Raw genomic sequence first — 16032 nt, forward strand, 5'->3', positions numbered from 1 at the left:
CTGTGTGAATTTGTAAAAACAGGGTAACAAGTTACCTGTTTTAGACGCATGTTGAGAACGAATGTCGGTAAAGATTCTCTGACTTCAGATGGTACAGAAGTGCAAAGTATTATTACTGAAGTACAAAAGAATAGCTGATTTGCAAAACCATCTAAAATAAAACATCTGTCAGCAATTTTGGAGAAGAGTGTAGCAGGAAATGAGACTGTAAAACAAAGCGAATCAATTTCTGTGTCAAGCAGCCTTAGTGTTTTACATTTTCTTTTTAATGATCTCTTTCCTGATGGAATATTTTCTTTTCCTTAAGCCAGATATTTGGGAACAATGTAACAGATGTCGCTTTTTCTCATGGAATGCTGATTGTGATGTCTAGCGTGGGTCTGGTCAAGCTCTATAGCTTCCAGTCTATCTTTGAGCAGGTAATAGAGTATGGAATTTGACACACAACCTACTATACTTTGAGGAAACTGATTATTATTAATTTAGCACTGTATATGAATTTGACACTTTACTATAGGAGAAATGCACCAAACAAAGGTTAGAATCCATGCTTTAAGAAAATTACAGTCTAAGGTATGAATGGGCAGACTACCTTACCAAACAATTCCAATAGTATTATTCTCAATTTGTAAAATGTACATAGGGTGGGTACATAAATAGAGATCTTACTCAGACATAGAGACAGCTTACCAAAACAAGTATCTACAGACTGCTACATGTCATTTCTGTCGTAACAGGAAGAAGTATTGAGATTGGAAACCAATGGGCAAGGAAGACTCCTTGATATGAAATGGAATCAGAGAGAGTCTAGGAACAATAATTTAAATTCCTTTAGCCAAAAAAATCTACTAGTACTTAGTATCAGAGGGGTAGCCGTGTTAGTCTGGATCTGTAAAAGCAGCAAATAATCCTGTGGCACCTTATAGACTAACAGACGTTTTGCAGCATGAGCTTTCATGTCTTGCATCCGACAAAGTGGGTATTCACCCACGAAAGCTCATGCTGCAAAACATCTGTTAGTCTATAAGGTGCCACAGGATTATTTGCTCCTTTTACTAGTACTTAGAAAACAAGATTTTAGGTTTAAATGAACCATTTGAGTAATGCAGTAAAACTGAACAGCAAATGTGTACATCAATAAAACCAATTTGTTTTGCATGATTTTAGTTCACAGAGCAGCAATTTGATTTGGGATGCAAATGCAACTGGAATGGTAAAGTTGGAATTGTAGGAAAGTATCCATTTGGACTTCCTTGTAACATTAAAATAACAGGTATTTTATCTTTGCATAATTGATACTTATGGCTGTTATGTTTTATCTGTTGATCTTTCACTGCTAGCAAGAATATTTAAAACTGCTGTGTCATGTTGTGTTGTTGTGTACCTCTACTTTTAATTGGGTATTCATGTTATAATTCAGAATGTTTTCTGTTTTACTTCCAAACCCAAGAATTTACTAAATAGGACTTCTACAGAAAGTTAGAACAGGAACAAAACCGCTTCAGAACCTAAAAACTGTGCATAAACAGGAATCCCTTCACCTACCACTGTAACACAGCCACTTCTGGGGTGGAACATGATAGCTGTTAAATTGCACACAGAAAAGCTACACAATAGTTAGGACCCTATCAAATTCATGGTCCATTTTGGTCCATTTCACAGTCATAGGATTTTTAAAATAATTTCATGATTTGAGCTATTTAAATCTGAAATTTCACGGTGTTGTAATTGAACAGTTCTTGACCCAAAAAGGAGTTGTTGGGGGGATTACGATACTGTTACCCTTACTTCTGCACTGCTGCTGGGGACAGCACTGCCTTCAGATCTGGACAGCTAGAGAGCAGTGGCTGCTGGCCAGGATCCCAGCTCTGAAGGCAGAGCCACCGCCAGCAGCAGCGCGGAAGTAAAGATGGCATGGTATGGTATTGCCACCCTTATTTCTGCACTGCTGCTGGCAGGGCACTGCCTTCAAAGCTGGGCACCCAGCCAACAGCCACACTGCTCTCTAGCTGTCCAGATCTGAAGGCAGCGTAGAAATAAGGGTGGCAATACTGCAATCCCCCTAAAATAACCTTATGACTCCCCTACAACTCCCTTTTGGGTCAGGAACCCCAATTTGAGAAATGCTAGTCTCCCTCGTAAAATCTGTGTAATACAGGGTAAAAGCACACAAAAGACCAGATTTCACAGGCGGAGACCAGATTTCACGGTCCATGACGCATTTTTCATGGCGTGAATTTGGTAGGACTGTAACAGTGGTATAACATAGGAAGTGAGAAACAGATTACTGTATCTAATCTAAACTGCGGGGAGAACTCAAGGGGACAGAATGTAATTTATCCAAATTGCAGTTTGACCATTCTAGCTGTCCATACTGTGTCAGTCACATTGAGCTTAATTCTTAGTGAAAAACTAACCTATTTTAGAAAACAACTCTTATGTCCAGCTTACAGATATGGCATTCTGTACTATTACTTTTTGAGTGTAAAGTTCTCAGATACAAAAGGCATCTTTATACCAGTGCATCTGAGATCTTAAGGTGGGTCCCAAGTCCAGGACTTCCCCATCTCAGCACATTGTTTTTCTCTAATTAAAGAAAATCTAGACTTTTTCCTCTCCGCCCCTGCAAAAGTAGGAGCCTCCTACATTAATATTTGGGCACAAAAGTGCTAAGCCATTGCCAGCTCCCACTGCTGTCAAATATGCACTTAGAATACCAGTTTTAGGCGCCCTTTAAAAAATAAAATAAAATAAAATCATGTGCCTTTTGTAGTCAATATTTTAACAAATGATTTTCCATATAAAAAGTGCATTTTACATTTACATTAATTTTTATTGAAGAATTTCCCATAGTAATAGCAGACAAAACAAGCCAGATGCTTCAGCCTAATGCAAGTAATTCACAAAGATATAATATAGAGCTAAATAATAATCTAAAGCTTTAATTATGTAACATCTTATGAAAACAAGAAATGAGACTGTACGATGATCCAAATTGGATCAAGTTCTGCAAAGGAGAGGGAGTTTAGGAAATCTCTCTTCAGTTCCTCTCTGACATAGCATACTAAACCATGATTTAGTGTTGGATGCCCTGTTGAGAATATGCCTGTATGAGTTTTGAAAGGCAGCTTATATTAGATACATTTCCAAGGCTTGTGGATCCTTAGAGTTTTGGATCATGAGTTTTAAAGACAAAGTAAAAGCAAAAGAAACCTTTTTGATCTTGAACTTTATTCAAGAACAGTTTGTGGTTAGGACATTTTCAGCTTCTGATGAACATTGACTATAGCTGCTGTTTGGAGATAGAAAACAACTCAAAAACCACAGGAATGTAACTTTTGTGAGTGAGATGGCTGATTTAGCCTGTGCAGTGACATTTAGTGCTTCCATGAAGAAGCAGCTGATCTTTTTGAAGACTGCAGAGTCTAAACTTGTGCTTGTTGAAACTTAACTGTTTGGGATGCTATGTGGAAGGCTTGAAAGCTGTGGGGACTTGAAATCTTGTATTTTTCCACAGAAAAAAAACATCCTGGGAAGAAGCAACACACGCTTCCCAGCATTGCTCTGCAAGGGTAACCCTGACCTGGAGAAACCACCTCTACAGCTGACAGGGTAGAGCAGTCTCCATGTGTATTCAGTTCTTGGCCTCTCTGCCAAGACTGACAACAACAAAGGTGATGTGGACACCTATCCAAGAGGAACTGTACAGAGATCAATAAGTTAGTGCACATAGGTCACCAAACAGCTGTTGGCTGGTAATGATTTTCATGTACTACTGACCCCGGCCAAATTTGAAAGAGGCAAAAAGCGCCTTTAAACCATCATAAATCTACTATCTTCTGTTTAATACCCCCCCCCAACATTTATTATGAGAGGATTTAATAGTTTCATAAAAATGGAGAGGAAAATATCTCGCTCATCGTTTTTCCAAATTTAGAACAAATATACTAGTACTGCCAGGAGCAAATCAGGCTTTGCATTTAGATGATACTAGAGTATTTTGTGGAAATGAACTGAAGAGGCTCAAATAATGATTGAAAATTGACATTTCTAGGAGGAGCTTTAAAGAACAATGACAGTATTCTAATAAACAGTGGACTGCTGGGTAATGGGAGCAAGCAACACATAAGAAAGAAAGGAGAGGTGGGAGATAGTGATAGCAGTTGCTGTGGCTTTGGGGTCTGATCTTTAAAATTGTTGGCAAAAGACAACATAAGCGTAAAGAGAGAGAGACTTGTGAGGTCTATATTTTTTAAGGCTGTTGTGGCGTAAAATGGGCTCAGAGTTAGTAATTTAGTCAATCCCCCTGAACTTTTTTAGGATTCTTAGTAGTAAATGTTTTTATAAAGAAAATAATCAGCCTGTCAGGGAATGAGGTTTCATGAGGTTTTCCTCTAATTTTTTAACCAATTCTATTTGCTATCAACCCTCTTCCAGTGCTTCTGATCTACCACATATTGCACTTTTCCCCCCAGAGACATCATTTATTATTAACCCTATGTTATTAAATCTTGCTTAGAATCTCCCTTTTTACTAAATGTTAGATCAGAGGCAGTCGTCTTCACTTCCTGTCCTAACCTACTGGCTGCAGCTAAACAGCTGCCACTTTCCAAGTCAGATGTGGTTTCATTCCCATGACAGATAAAGCGACTCCTCTCAGAATAGCTGGCTGAGCACTTTGGGATCTTGAGATGCGTGGGGGGAAAAGGGGGAGCACTAGCTAAATGTAAATTCAGGTATTGGATGCAGTCAGACTACTTCAAGCTGTAATTTTTTTCAGTCTCACAAATTAAGCAGCATAAAACCAGGTCAAAATTTGGCTGAGACATCTAGGGAAAACTCAAGGTGCTGCAAGAAGTACTGTGGCTGATTCAGTTGGTGGCATTTTTTTCCCGAAAGCAGCACATAACCAATGCCCCAGCACAGCACAAGAGGGTACTTTACTGCTGTAAATTCAGTCTTTCAAAAGAGACATCAAGCTGAAGTCATAATCAGTTCTTGTCATTAAACGTACCACAGTATATTTTACAAAAGCAGAGATGTGGGCCTTATTATCATTATTATTATTGTTGCTGCTCTGGCCAAACTCCAGCTTGGGTAATTACATTCCACCTATTTCAATTCCCCTTGTAATTTCAAATAGTCTTCACTTTCTGTCAGATTGTTTTGTAGTATTGCAATATTCTGTTAAACAGGGCTGTTTTTCAGCCCAAAAGTTGGGTCCATGTTAGTGGCTGTAGAAATTATTTGTAGGATACTAGTTAGTAAAGGTTTGTAAAGTTTTCTGGTATCCATTTAGATTAAAGTTGCTATGTAAATTACCTTCTCCCATTGTTGCACGGAGGATTTATATGAGTAGATTATTAATGCTGAATGTAACTTGCTCCACGTGAGCTGAAGGGAAAACTAGATTCCTTTTGCCATTTACTGCACCGAGTCCTAAAATTTTCTATTTGTATAATTTATAAACTCAGCTGCAGATTACACTGATTGTGATTCCTCCACTGTTTTCTTGAGAGAGATGAGTGGGGGAAATATTAAAGTTCAGACACTTTCTTGCACGTAATGCCAGAGTTAGTTACCCATCTGTACTGTATTTCTATGTGCACAATGACATTAAACACTGTAATGAGTTTTTAGATGTTTTTAAGAATAATTTAATTAGAATTCTACAGACCAATGGAATTATGAGGCTGTTAATAATGATCTTAACATTACACAATGTTTACAGATACCCCACCTTTGCTATTTGAAGTGTCTTCCCTGGAGAACTCATTTCAAATTGGAGGATACCCTTGGCATTACATCATCACACCTAACAAGAAAAAGCATAAAGGAGTCTTCCATATTTGTGCTCTGAAAGACAATGCTTTGGTAATATATTCACATAGCAGCCTCACTCACCCTATCATCTGAGTAACACTTGGAGCAATAAAGATTTTCCCATTCTCTCCTACAGTGCCCTCTTAATGTGCTGATTGCCCCCTTGGCCAGGGAGTGCCATACTTAATGGGCTGCATCTATAGCCCAGCAATGCTGCTTCTGAAATTGCCAGAAGAATCAACACAAAGCAATGGAAATATTTTCTTCCTACCAGTGTTGCTTCTGGTGCTTCCTACCTTCCCCTGCATCCACAGCATTACCTCCTCAACAGTGATGGGTTGAGCTGAGTCTTGTACCTATACCCTGCATGGTGCCATGTTGTTCCCCACTCTCTACAGCCATTTTACAAATAAGCTGCTTTACTATTTGGCGATTGATCCTTTTACTCCTGGGTGAATTCTGCGCCACTGTGCACATACAGAATTTATGTGCCACACAGAATTTTTTTCTCCTGCAAAAAATACATTCTGTTGGAAAGTTGCTGCAATTATGCCTTTTGCCCACCAGGGGCTGCTGTGGTGCCAGAACAGAGCAGATGCTCCCAGGCTAGCCCTAGCTGCAGATAGGGAAGAGAAGAGGCTACATTCCTCACAGTGCCCTGCCCCTGGGGCCAGGTCAGGAGGCTAGGGGATGGTCAGCAGTGGGCACATGAGGCTGCTGGGGAAGGGGATCACAGACTGGGGTTCGTAAGGGCTAATGGTGCAGAGACAGACTGGGGCAGGGGCTGAATGGCAGTGGGGGTGCAGGGACACATGGGGACAGGGTAGGGAGATGGCTGAATGGGAGTGCAGGGCCACACAGGGATGAGGGGGAGGGGGCCGTCTGAGTGGGGGTGCAGGGCCAGATGCGGGAGGGGTGCAGGGTGACACGGGGATGGAGGATTGGGGGCTGGCTGAGTGGGGGTGCAGGGACACATGCAGACGGGCAGATGTGCTTGACTGAATGGGAGAGGCTAGGGGTCAGCCAGGGTCTGCAAAGGGAAGGCTCCCTAACAGTCCCTCCCAACCCCCCAAAAAACCTGTTCTATACTTCTCCCACTCACACCCAACAACCCTCCAAGTTGACAACCAGACTCCTTCCCAGCAATTACTTCCCTCTCCTTCAGCTCCTCTGTTACCCCTGACTCTCCCAAACCGTTGCACTGCTTCTGAGGGGAGGTGAGAAATACAGTTCTATATTGTAGTTGAAATAAACTATTACTCAGAGTTCTGCATTAATATGCCTAGTAAGGAATCTATTTGTCAAAAAACATTTTCTGAATCTTTTTTGTTTTCTGTATTGTTACAGACATACTTGATGACAGGTATTTTGAAATAAATTACCAAAATAATTGAAACTGGTCTGATTATATTGTATAATTTTGACAAATAAAATATGCAGAATTTTAAAATATTGTGCACAGAATTCTCACCAGGAGTATCCTCCTTTTGTGGTTTCTCTTTCAAAATGTTTTTGAACACTGGGTTTATAATTGTGTCCTTTTTTAAAAAGTTGTATTATCCACCATTTCGTCATTTGCATGAGCTCACTTTTTCAGACTTTATTTTGGCTTCCTTGTTCAGGCTAAAAACATGTCAGGTCAGGATTCTTCAAATGGGAAGTTTCTCGTCTATGCGTGTCCCCATCTCTTAGTCTGTTGAGACCAACGTCCCTTCCTTCCTGTCTCTTTTAACATCAGAATATACAGGTCTTCAGCCTCATGGTGAAGTACAGCTGTACAAAATGTGGAGCTTTTGCTTCACAGATCTCAGGCAAACCTCTTGCCCCGGCTTTATTTTGTGTGAGTTCACACTCACAAAAGTTTGTTACAAATTAACTCAAAACAAAACTCTGCCAAAATGCCTGAATTTTGCCTAGTTTGAGGCTGAAATCATAAACCGTCCCAAGTTCACAGACCTCAGTAAACTTTTCCACATACCTGGCCAGGTCTTGGGTTTGTTTTAAAACTCAATGCTAGTATAAAAGCTATTCATAGGTCTCGTCCCAAGTCAAAGCTCACTTTGTTTTGAATTGCTGAAGTGTTTGCAGGCTAGGTCTTTAATTTTCAATGTGTAGTTTCAGGAGAAGTAGGAACAGGTCTAATCATGTTAAAGGCGTTGTTCATTGGATACTAAATAATGTTACAACCCAGTGTGATGGAATTTCTTTAAGTCTTGGTGTTCCATAAGGGTTTGTTATTCCCCTTCCTGATTCAGCTCCACTGCTGCTTCAACTTTTTGTAATGTCTATATGGTTCTACCTAGTACTGAAAACGCTCAGATATAGATGGGTGGGAGCTGAGCTTTTCCAGTTTAATCAGATCTAAATATAATCATTCTAAACCTTCTCTTCCACCTTCAGGCAAAAAATGGAATACAGGATATGAAGTGCTGTTCATTAGAACCCGACTGGATATATTTCCATCCAGATACTTCAGGCAGAATAATCCACGTGGGACCAAATTTGATAAAGTATGAGCAATAATTTTTTTTCAGAGCTTGTTGTTTTCATTAAAGAGGCTACTGGGTAACATCTAATTCTCATCCTGATTTTAGGAGATGGTTAAGAGTTAGACAGGGTAATTATGGAGTTCCAGGAGCAATGCCATTGTTAATGTGTGTAGAGTCAGAAAAGCACATCTGTAAAAATGACATCATGCGGTTTTTTACAAATTCTCTTTTTTTCTGACCTCCAAATAAAATTGCACATTAAATAATTAACATTATATATAGTTATGGAAGGGAAAACTGGATCCTTCATGATACATGAGGTAGGAAGAACCCAGCTTACTCTTCCATGAGAGAGTGCATGTATATATAACACAAAATGTACTACCTGTGCAAATTTATGGTAATGGACCATAGAATACCATTGGCTTGATAAATAGGGATGAGAATATCATAACTCTTTAGGCCTTAGAGTGTTATGATCCCAATTGTAACTATAAAAATGACTCCATCTTAGATATGTTTGCTTGTTTTCTTAACATGTTTTTTGGTATTGTAAGCAATAGAGAGGCAGTGCAATTAGGAAAAATAAACTGGATTATGTTCTGCCTTGTATATCCTCCAGAATGCGACATTCTTTTGGAAGACACTACTACTAGTGGTGATACAAGAAGCCAGAAAGATCAGGGTTTAATTTTCAGACACCAGGTTGAGTCTAGAGCACTATTAAAGGGCCATCTGCCAGAAAAGGAGCATGCAGGGAAAGGCTCCTATACAAAAAGAGTGAGCCCACAGTTATACTTCATAGTGCTCTGTAATTCTTGTGTATGAAAATAGCTCTGAAAAAATAGTGAAAATAGCTGTGATTTTGCTTACATAGGAAAACTTTTCTTTAATTTGTATTTTGCTAATCTATGTAACAATCCAGATGCTTTTTAAGAATTCCAGCTTCCACTATCACAAGTTCATTCACATGCCTTAAGAATAAACCTTTGAGACCCAAACTCCTTTTTGGGTGCATAAGCTTTGATCAACTAATGCTGTGCATTTTCTATTTCCTACCAGCAGATTTAACCTGTTAAAATAAAACAAATCTGACTTTATCATTCAGACCATTGACCTTTCTCTACCATCCTACAGTCTTCTCTTGCCATTGCTTCTCATTGATTTCCTCTTTGTACTTCGCCCCAAAGTTCATTTATGGGAATTTCATGCCAAAGATTGCAAGTTTTTTGGCTTTGCACTGAAAGGGCACTTTAAGAGTAAGCAGAAAATTAACACCTGAGGGAGCCAAGTAAGGAATCAGGCCAGATTTGCTCTTCCAATGCCATCTGAAAAGAATGGAACTGGGCCAAATGTTATCCCCTCCACTACTTTTAAGATGATGTACAAATGAGCTGAGCATATCTGCCAGTCATTTACTTCCCCTTCCTGACCCATCAGTTTTAAATTTTGTACACCCTGGGATGTCAACTCTAGAATATGCACGATTTGATTTGAATGTTTCATCTTCTGAGCACGCATTCAAATACTCCTACAGTGACAAGCCCATGATAACTTACTTCCAAGTCCAAATATTCCCAGACTGTTCCCCTACCATGATGAGCATGCAATTGCTTTCTGATACTCCTACCATGTTCTACTGATAGTCTGATACAGACCCTCATTCTGTTCAGCTAAAAGATCTGAGGCCCAAGTCCAGACTGCAAGAGAATGGATTTGGGATAGGGTGGATGGGAAAGAGGACAGAACAATGTATTTCTTTTAACAATGAAAATTGTGGTCATTAAACTGAACGCACTGTAAACAAGTGGCCTTCCTTGAGGCAGTCCTGCCAGTGTTCCCTTGCCTCAGTTTCTCTCTTGGGTTCCCAGTAGGTCCACATGAGCTTTTTCTTTAGTCCTCCTACAGTTTATCAGCCAAAACACAGTGCAAAAGTCCCAAACCAAATGTCCCACAGCATAGTCCACATCTACCCTGTGCAAGTAATCTTTGAGCCCTGGCTTCATTCTCACCATCCTGGTTTTTTACCAGATGTGGACTCTTGGAGTCCTCCTCTGACCCTCCACCCCAGCACTTTCTTCTGGGGCACAACCCACTCTTCCTAGGGAGAAGTCTCACAGTCTCTCCACTGGTTCCTCTGGGACCCAGCTCTCTGGCAAAGAGACATCAGCAGGTAAGTCTCTCTGCTGCTCCTCTTTCTGCAGCCCTCTCTGGCTTTTGGCTTCATCATTCTGGCTTAGAGGCAGCAGGCACTTCCCTCTGCTGTTCCTCCTGTCTTCAGCACTCTCCTGCCCAGCTTGGGGACATTGGCCAGCAAACCCCTCTTGCTGCTCTCTCCAAGAAACCACCTTCTCTCTGGAAACTCTCATCTCCGAGTCTTCTCCCAACAACCCAATGGATCTCACCAGGCCTCTTAGAGTTCCCCAAGCGATGTCCCACCCTATTAATTAACCCACCTGGTGCACCTGGACTGGAACAGGAGAGCTGAGCCCAGTTTCACTTAAAAGGCCAGTTACCCTGTTACACCCTATTTCCCCCAAATAGAAAATATATTTTAAGGAGACTGCTTAAGTGCTGGTTCTGAAACTTTAGTTGATCATTTCTTTACTTTTTAGAGTTTAAAATCTCAGCTCTCTATAAAATGATGTATCAGAGCTTTCTCCCTCCTCCCAAAGGAATACATTTTCAAACTTAAAATTATTAATTCAAATATACTTATGGGGGGAGTAATTTCTGTTGCTTGAATGTATTTTAAAAGTTAGATACATGCATTGAAGCACAAAATGTTTTGGTCACCTCCCACAGATATACAGTAGTTCATATTACAGAAGACATCTTTATTTACACTGATCTACATTTTAATTTTAAAAATATTTTGAAAACAGGACCAGAACTAAATTTTGTCAGAGGGAAAATATAGTCACGGTTGTAGTTTTGAAGCCTAGTTCGGGAAATATCTAAACAACGAAGACAGATTTCACTCTATTATTTCCTGTAAGGATAAAGACTAAATTCTACTTCTGTATTGTCCCCTTTTCCCTTAATGTTATGTTACTGTGGTTCATTTTATCAAATTAAAAAAAATCATTTTATGAATAAAATTGGGCATATTTCTGTAGAGAATTACTGTTCCCTAAAGGCTAGTATGGCTTATTTTCTATTACGGAATGGCCACTATTTGTTTTGTGGTAGTGCCTAGAGGCCCTATTAGAAGATCATCGTACTAGGCAATGAATACACACATATCCCACCCCCAGAGAACTACAGTCTTAGTTATCATATGGTGCTTCCGTCAGTGGATCCTGAGCTGGTTCAACAGCTTTGTAAACATGCAGGAAGAAGTGTATAACACTGATAACTAGCAATGGACCCAAACTAAAAGCCCATATCCAAGCCCTCTTCTGAACTTTGGAAGAAGTCAGATCCAAATTTCAATTGTTCAGCTCGGTCCCGTAGCTATTTCTGAGGTTCTCTCAAAGGAAAACGTGCATATTGAGTGGTCTCAGTAGTATGCATTATGGAATGTTAAAGTTTAGTGACATAATTCTGACCAGTCTTCCCCTATGTGACTCCAACTTAGGCTGAAAAGTACTATACCAAAGAGTTACCACCAACCTATAGCATCCGGAGGATTTATAAAAACCAGCATCAGGAATTCTAGAAGAAACATCTGCAGACTTCCACATAGTAGATGTGAGCAACAGTAGAATTCAATAAGGAAACATACTGTATATTCTAGAACTGATGTGCTAATCAGATGTAATAAAATAGCACAGATAAATGTGTTACAGTAATAACATCTTTCAAATGTGGTATATATTTACCCTGTACCTTATTTGAAAGAAGTTATGACTGTAACTTATCTGTGCTATTTTAGTACATCTGATTTTAGAAATCACAGCATATTAGATTTTAACATGACTCATTTTATATCTTCTTTTTTTTAAGAATATTGAAGCTGAAGGAAATTGAAAATAATAAATACCAACAAGAAATTGCAGAAGATTTTGTCATCGTGGCCAACAGGCAGAACAATGTGAGGCTATAGCAGGAAATTCTTAATACAAACAATACATTTTACTTTTGCATGATTATATAGCATATGTAGGTGATTTATATGCATATGTATATTAGTGTATTGTGTGGGCCTGATCCAAAGCCTATTGAAAGACACTTTGACTTCGACAGTCTTCGCATCAGGCCTCTGTGAGAGCAATTTCAAAGACAATTACATTTTCAGGGTATCTCACAGAAACCTATCACTTTTTAGGTTCTTGGCATCTATTGTGGTGAACAATGCAGATAGTTGCCTTGGGTGTAAACCTTAAGTAGCATACAGAGAGATGAATTTCTTTGGCAAGAAGGTGTCACTGACTTAAGTCATAATTATATGCAAATTTGATAGCGATGAAGTTCAAATGGCTGAAAAATGTCAAGCCTGGCGAAACAAACATTTGTGACAGCAAACCACAAAAAACAAATGGGAATACTAAAAAGTCCAAACCCCTCTCTGGTTACTATTAGTGAAAAACCTTTGATGACACTGCTGTAGCTTAGAACTGCAGTTTGCTTCAGCAGAGACTTGTAGGGTTTTTTATAGTTTATGAATGCTGAGCCCCTTGCAGTCAGTGACACTGCTTTTGAAGTTCCCTCATAAATAAAAATGTTTGTTTTTAAAAATCTACATAATGTCAATAGTAAAACTCCCATTAAATCAGTAGGGGCAGGAGTAGTCCCAAGTGCATGACACTCCTTTTCTTTTCCCTAGGATTTTGTTTAGGGAGGATTATCTTGGTTTGGGAATAGGAGTCAAGAGATGCGAGTTCTAATTCTGCCACAGCCTTCTCTTGTGACCTTCCTTAGCCAAGACACGAAGGGCCCAATTCTGAGAGGTGCTGAGGATTCTCAACTCCTATTGATGTCCATTGGGAATTGAGGACACATCACATTCAGGATCAGGCTCTTAATGCTGCTATGCTCCCATTTTCTCAACTATGCAATGGGGATAATAGCACCCACCTCACAGGAGTGTTGCAAGGATATATTCATTAATGTTTGTAAATCACTTTGAGAAAGTAGAAATAATATGGTGAAGATGGTGGTTTAATAAGAACACAAGAATGGCCCTACTGGGTCAGACCAATGGTCCATCCAGCCCAATATCCTGTCTTCCGACAGCAGCCAGTGCCAGATGCTTCAGAGGGAATGAACAAAACAGACAATTATCACATGATCCATGTCATCTAGTCCCAGCTTCTGTCAATCAGAAGCTAAGGGACACCCAGAACGTGGTGCTGCATCCCTTGATTTTTTTTATTGGCAGTCTTCTGTTACTCACCAGTGTACCTATTTGCTAAATTAAGGGTCTTCCATTTAAGAGATCCTTATAAACTGGATTGCCGCCTGATTATTTGTACTGTAATTTCCTAAATATTAGATTATTGATGTAGGCCACATGGGCACAACCAATTGACTTCAAAGTGGTTGTGCACACCCAGGTGCAGGATTGGGACCTAAATTGCTGGCTTGACGTCGATATTTCTAACTAACCTAATTTTTCTGTAGAAACTGTAATTACCTCTCACTAAAAATACTCCAACAAAAATAATTGAATCAACAACATTACGCAATCTATGTGCTAGAATTTCTACAGTAAAATTAGGTTCACTGGCATATCAAGGGATAAAATAGAGGAAGAACAGGATAGTGGGGGAAATCTTTAAAGATATGAATAATGTTCCTGTTTCCTCTTCAGGGAGTGGGGAACGAAATCGTTTTAAAGGAGGAAAAGCGGTTTAGTGCTGTCTTTTCTACCTTGTATTATATCTTTATATAGTTTTAACCTCAAACAGTCCTAAAATACTTCACCAACCACATGGGCAGGGAGCACTTGTATAGCATGTAGCCATGACTAGGGCTTCTAGATGCTATAGTACTACAAATAATAATAACAACCACATAGAGCATATTAAAGTCCAACCCTGGAATAGATGGTGGCAGCCAGCCTGGGCATAGCACAGTAGTGGGACAAGCTTTTTGAGGAAAGTTTGGCAAAAGGACACAAGGGCTCTTATGGAGTCTTCAATGTCCTCTCGGCTCAGACAGGAAATCAGATTTTTAGGAGGGCTGTAAAAGTCTCAGCTAAAACAATGAATGATGCTTGGTAAAATGATTTATTTGCTCCTGTACAGACTGTCTATACTTTCTGTTTACTAAAGATAGCGTTGCCGTTTAGTCTTTTTAAAAGCTTTACCAAATTTCAAATAAAATGAATATACTGCTAAAAAAAGTATACACATCCTATATTATTACCTGCCATGCAGACTTACACCCTCTCTCTTTTTCTTTTTTTTTAATTGTGTGTCTAAGGTGAACAACTCAGTAACTGTAACTGCTTCTGGCCGAGTAGTGAAAAAGCGTTTTAACCTGCTGGATGATGACCCAGAACAAGAGGTAATTGTGATACAGTGAGCTAAAAAGGACCAAAAGATTGGCCAAGGAGTTGACCCATCAAGGCTTCTCTCTCGTTACAAGGGCAGTCGCTGGAACTTTTAGCTACATTAAGTTTTACATTCATTCTTTATCGCTCTCCTTCTGCTGCCTTCATTCCCCTCCCTTTGCTTTCTTCTCCCATCTTTATCTCTTTCTTCTTCTTTGTTGCTATTAGTGCCTGAAAGAGTCTTCCTCATTTAAGGACTGATTGTAGTCCCATTGAAGTCAATGGCAAAACACTCAGTGACTTAAGTGATATGAGACCAAACCCTTAATGTGAGAAACTACAACCATTCTCTCCATTCAGATCTCTCCTTAAAACATTTCTACTGACAAACTTTTCAGCAGTAAATACAAAGAAGCAAAATTTTAAATTATATTTTTGCTTTGAGACTGGATCGTCCGATTCCTAGACTCTGGTCTGTGGTGTCTGAACTACATTGTCTCTCCACTCTGCTGTAGTATGTAAACTCAACCCAGGGACCATCTCTTCCTCTGCTATGAACAGAACTGAGCACACACTGATACATTATTGACTGTGAACAAAAATACTCTGTCACTAGTTACTCATGAAATTTTTCTTTATTTTCAATAAAATTGAACAGTTTAAAAAATAAGTGGGTGGTGGTGGGAACTCCTGTGACATCACTATTCGGGTTTAAGCTACAATGTGGCTATATAAAATCATTTTCATTTTGTTAGTTTATATTCATTTTATTTTACCCTGGATATAAATACATTATAGTCTTGAAGACTATGAAGAATGTGTCAAACCTGCTGTGGCTTTGCCACTCCTAAGTAATGCAGACTTCAAAAAGGGGGTGGGGGGAACAGAAGGGGGTGTGAGAGAGTGAGAGACTGGTGGTTGAATCCCCCAGGATTTAATGTAAAACTTTTTGCTAGATCATTCTCGCTGAAGTGCTTCAGCTAAACCTCTCTTCTCCCTAGTCTTCTCTTCCCAACCCCACAAAGGTAACTAAGGAATGAGCCAGAAGACTTTCTCCAGTTATCTGAACAGCACTTTTCTGAAATAGGACTGTTATAGCCACACTTAAAGACAGGACCCTGATATGTCCTTAGTTAGATAACATGGGTTGTCAGATAAATAACATTTGGATAGTTTAGGCTACATTGTTATGAAAAGAGGTCTGAAGCATCTAATTGGCCAATGAAAGTTCTGAGTGTTTGGGTACCCATGGAACTGCATAGTTCACCACTCTTTGGTCAG

General features: G+C 39.5%; 1 protein-coding gene across 6 annotated transcripts in view; it reads left to right on the forward strand.

Moving 5' to 3' along the window:
* Positions 1 to 16032, forward strand: part of DCAF17 (DDB1 and CUL4 associated factor 17) — a 50115-nt gene that overhangs the window by 19845 nt on the left and 14238 nt on the right. For all 6 annotated transcript variants that reach the window (XM_045031641.1, XM_045031643.1, XM_045031642.1 and 3 more), the window contains 6 exons: positions 312 to 419; positions 1168 to 1273; positions 5732 to 5874; positions 8224 to 8333; positions 12261 to 12348; positions 14682 to 14765. In XM_045031641.1, the coding sequence (XP_044887576.1) occupies positions 312 to 419; positions 1168 to 1273; positions 5732 to 5874; positions 8224 to 8333; positions 12261 to 12348; positions 14682 to 14765 (639 nt within the window). The remainder of the gene's footprint in view (positions 1 to 311; positions 420 to 1167; positions 1274 to 5731; positions 5875 to 8223; positions 8334 to 12260; positions 12349 to 14681; positions 14766 to 16032) is intronic.

The sequence above is a fragment of the Mauremys mutica genome, chromosome 10 (genome assembly GCF_020497125.1).
Source record: "Mauremys mutica isolate MM-2020 ecotype Southern chromosome 10, ASM2049712v1, whole genome shotgun sequence".
NCBI classification, from domain to species: Eukaryota; Metazoa; Chordata; order Testudines; family Geoemydidae; genus Mauremys; species Mauremys mutica.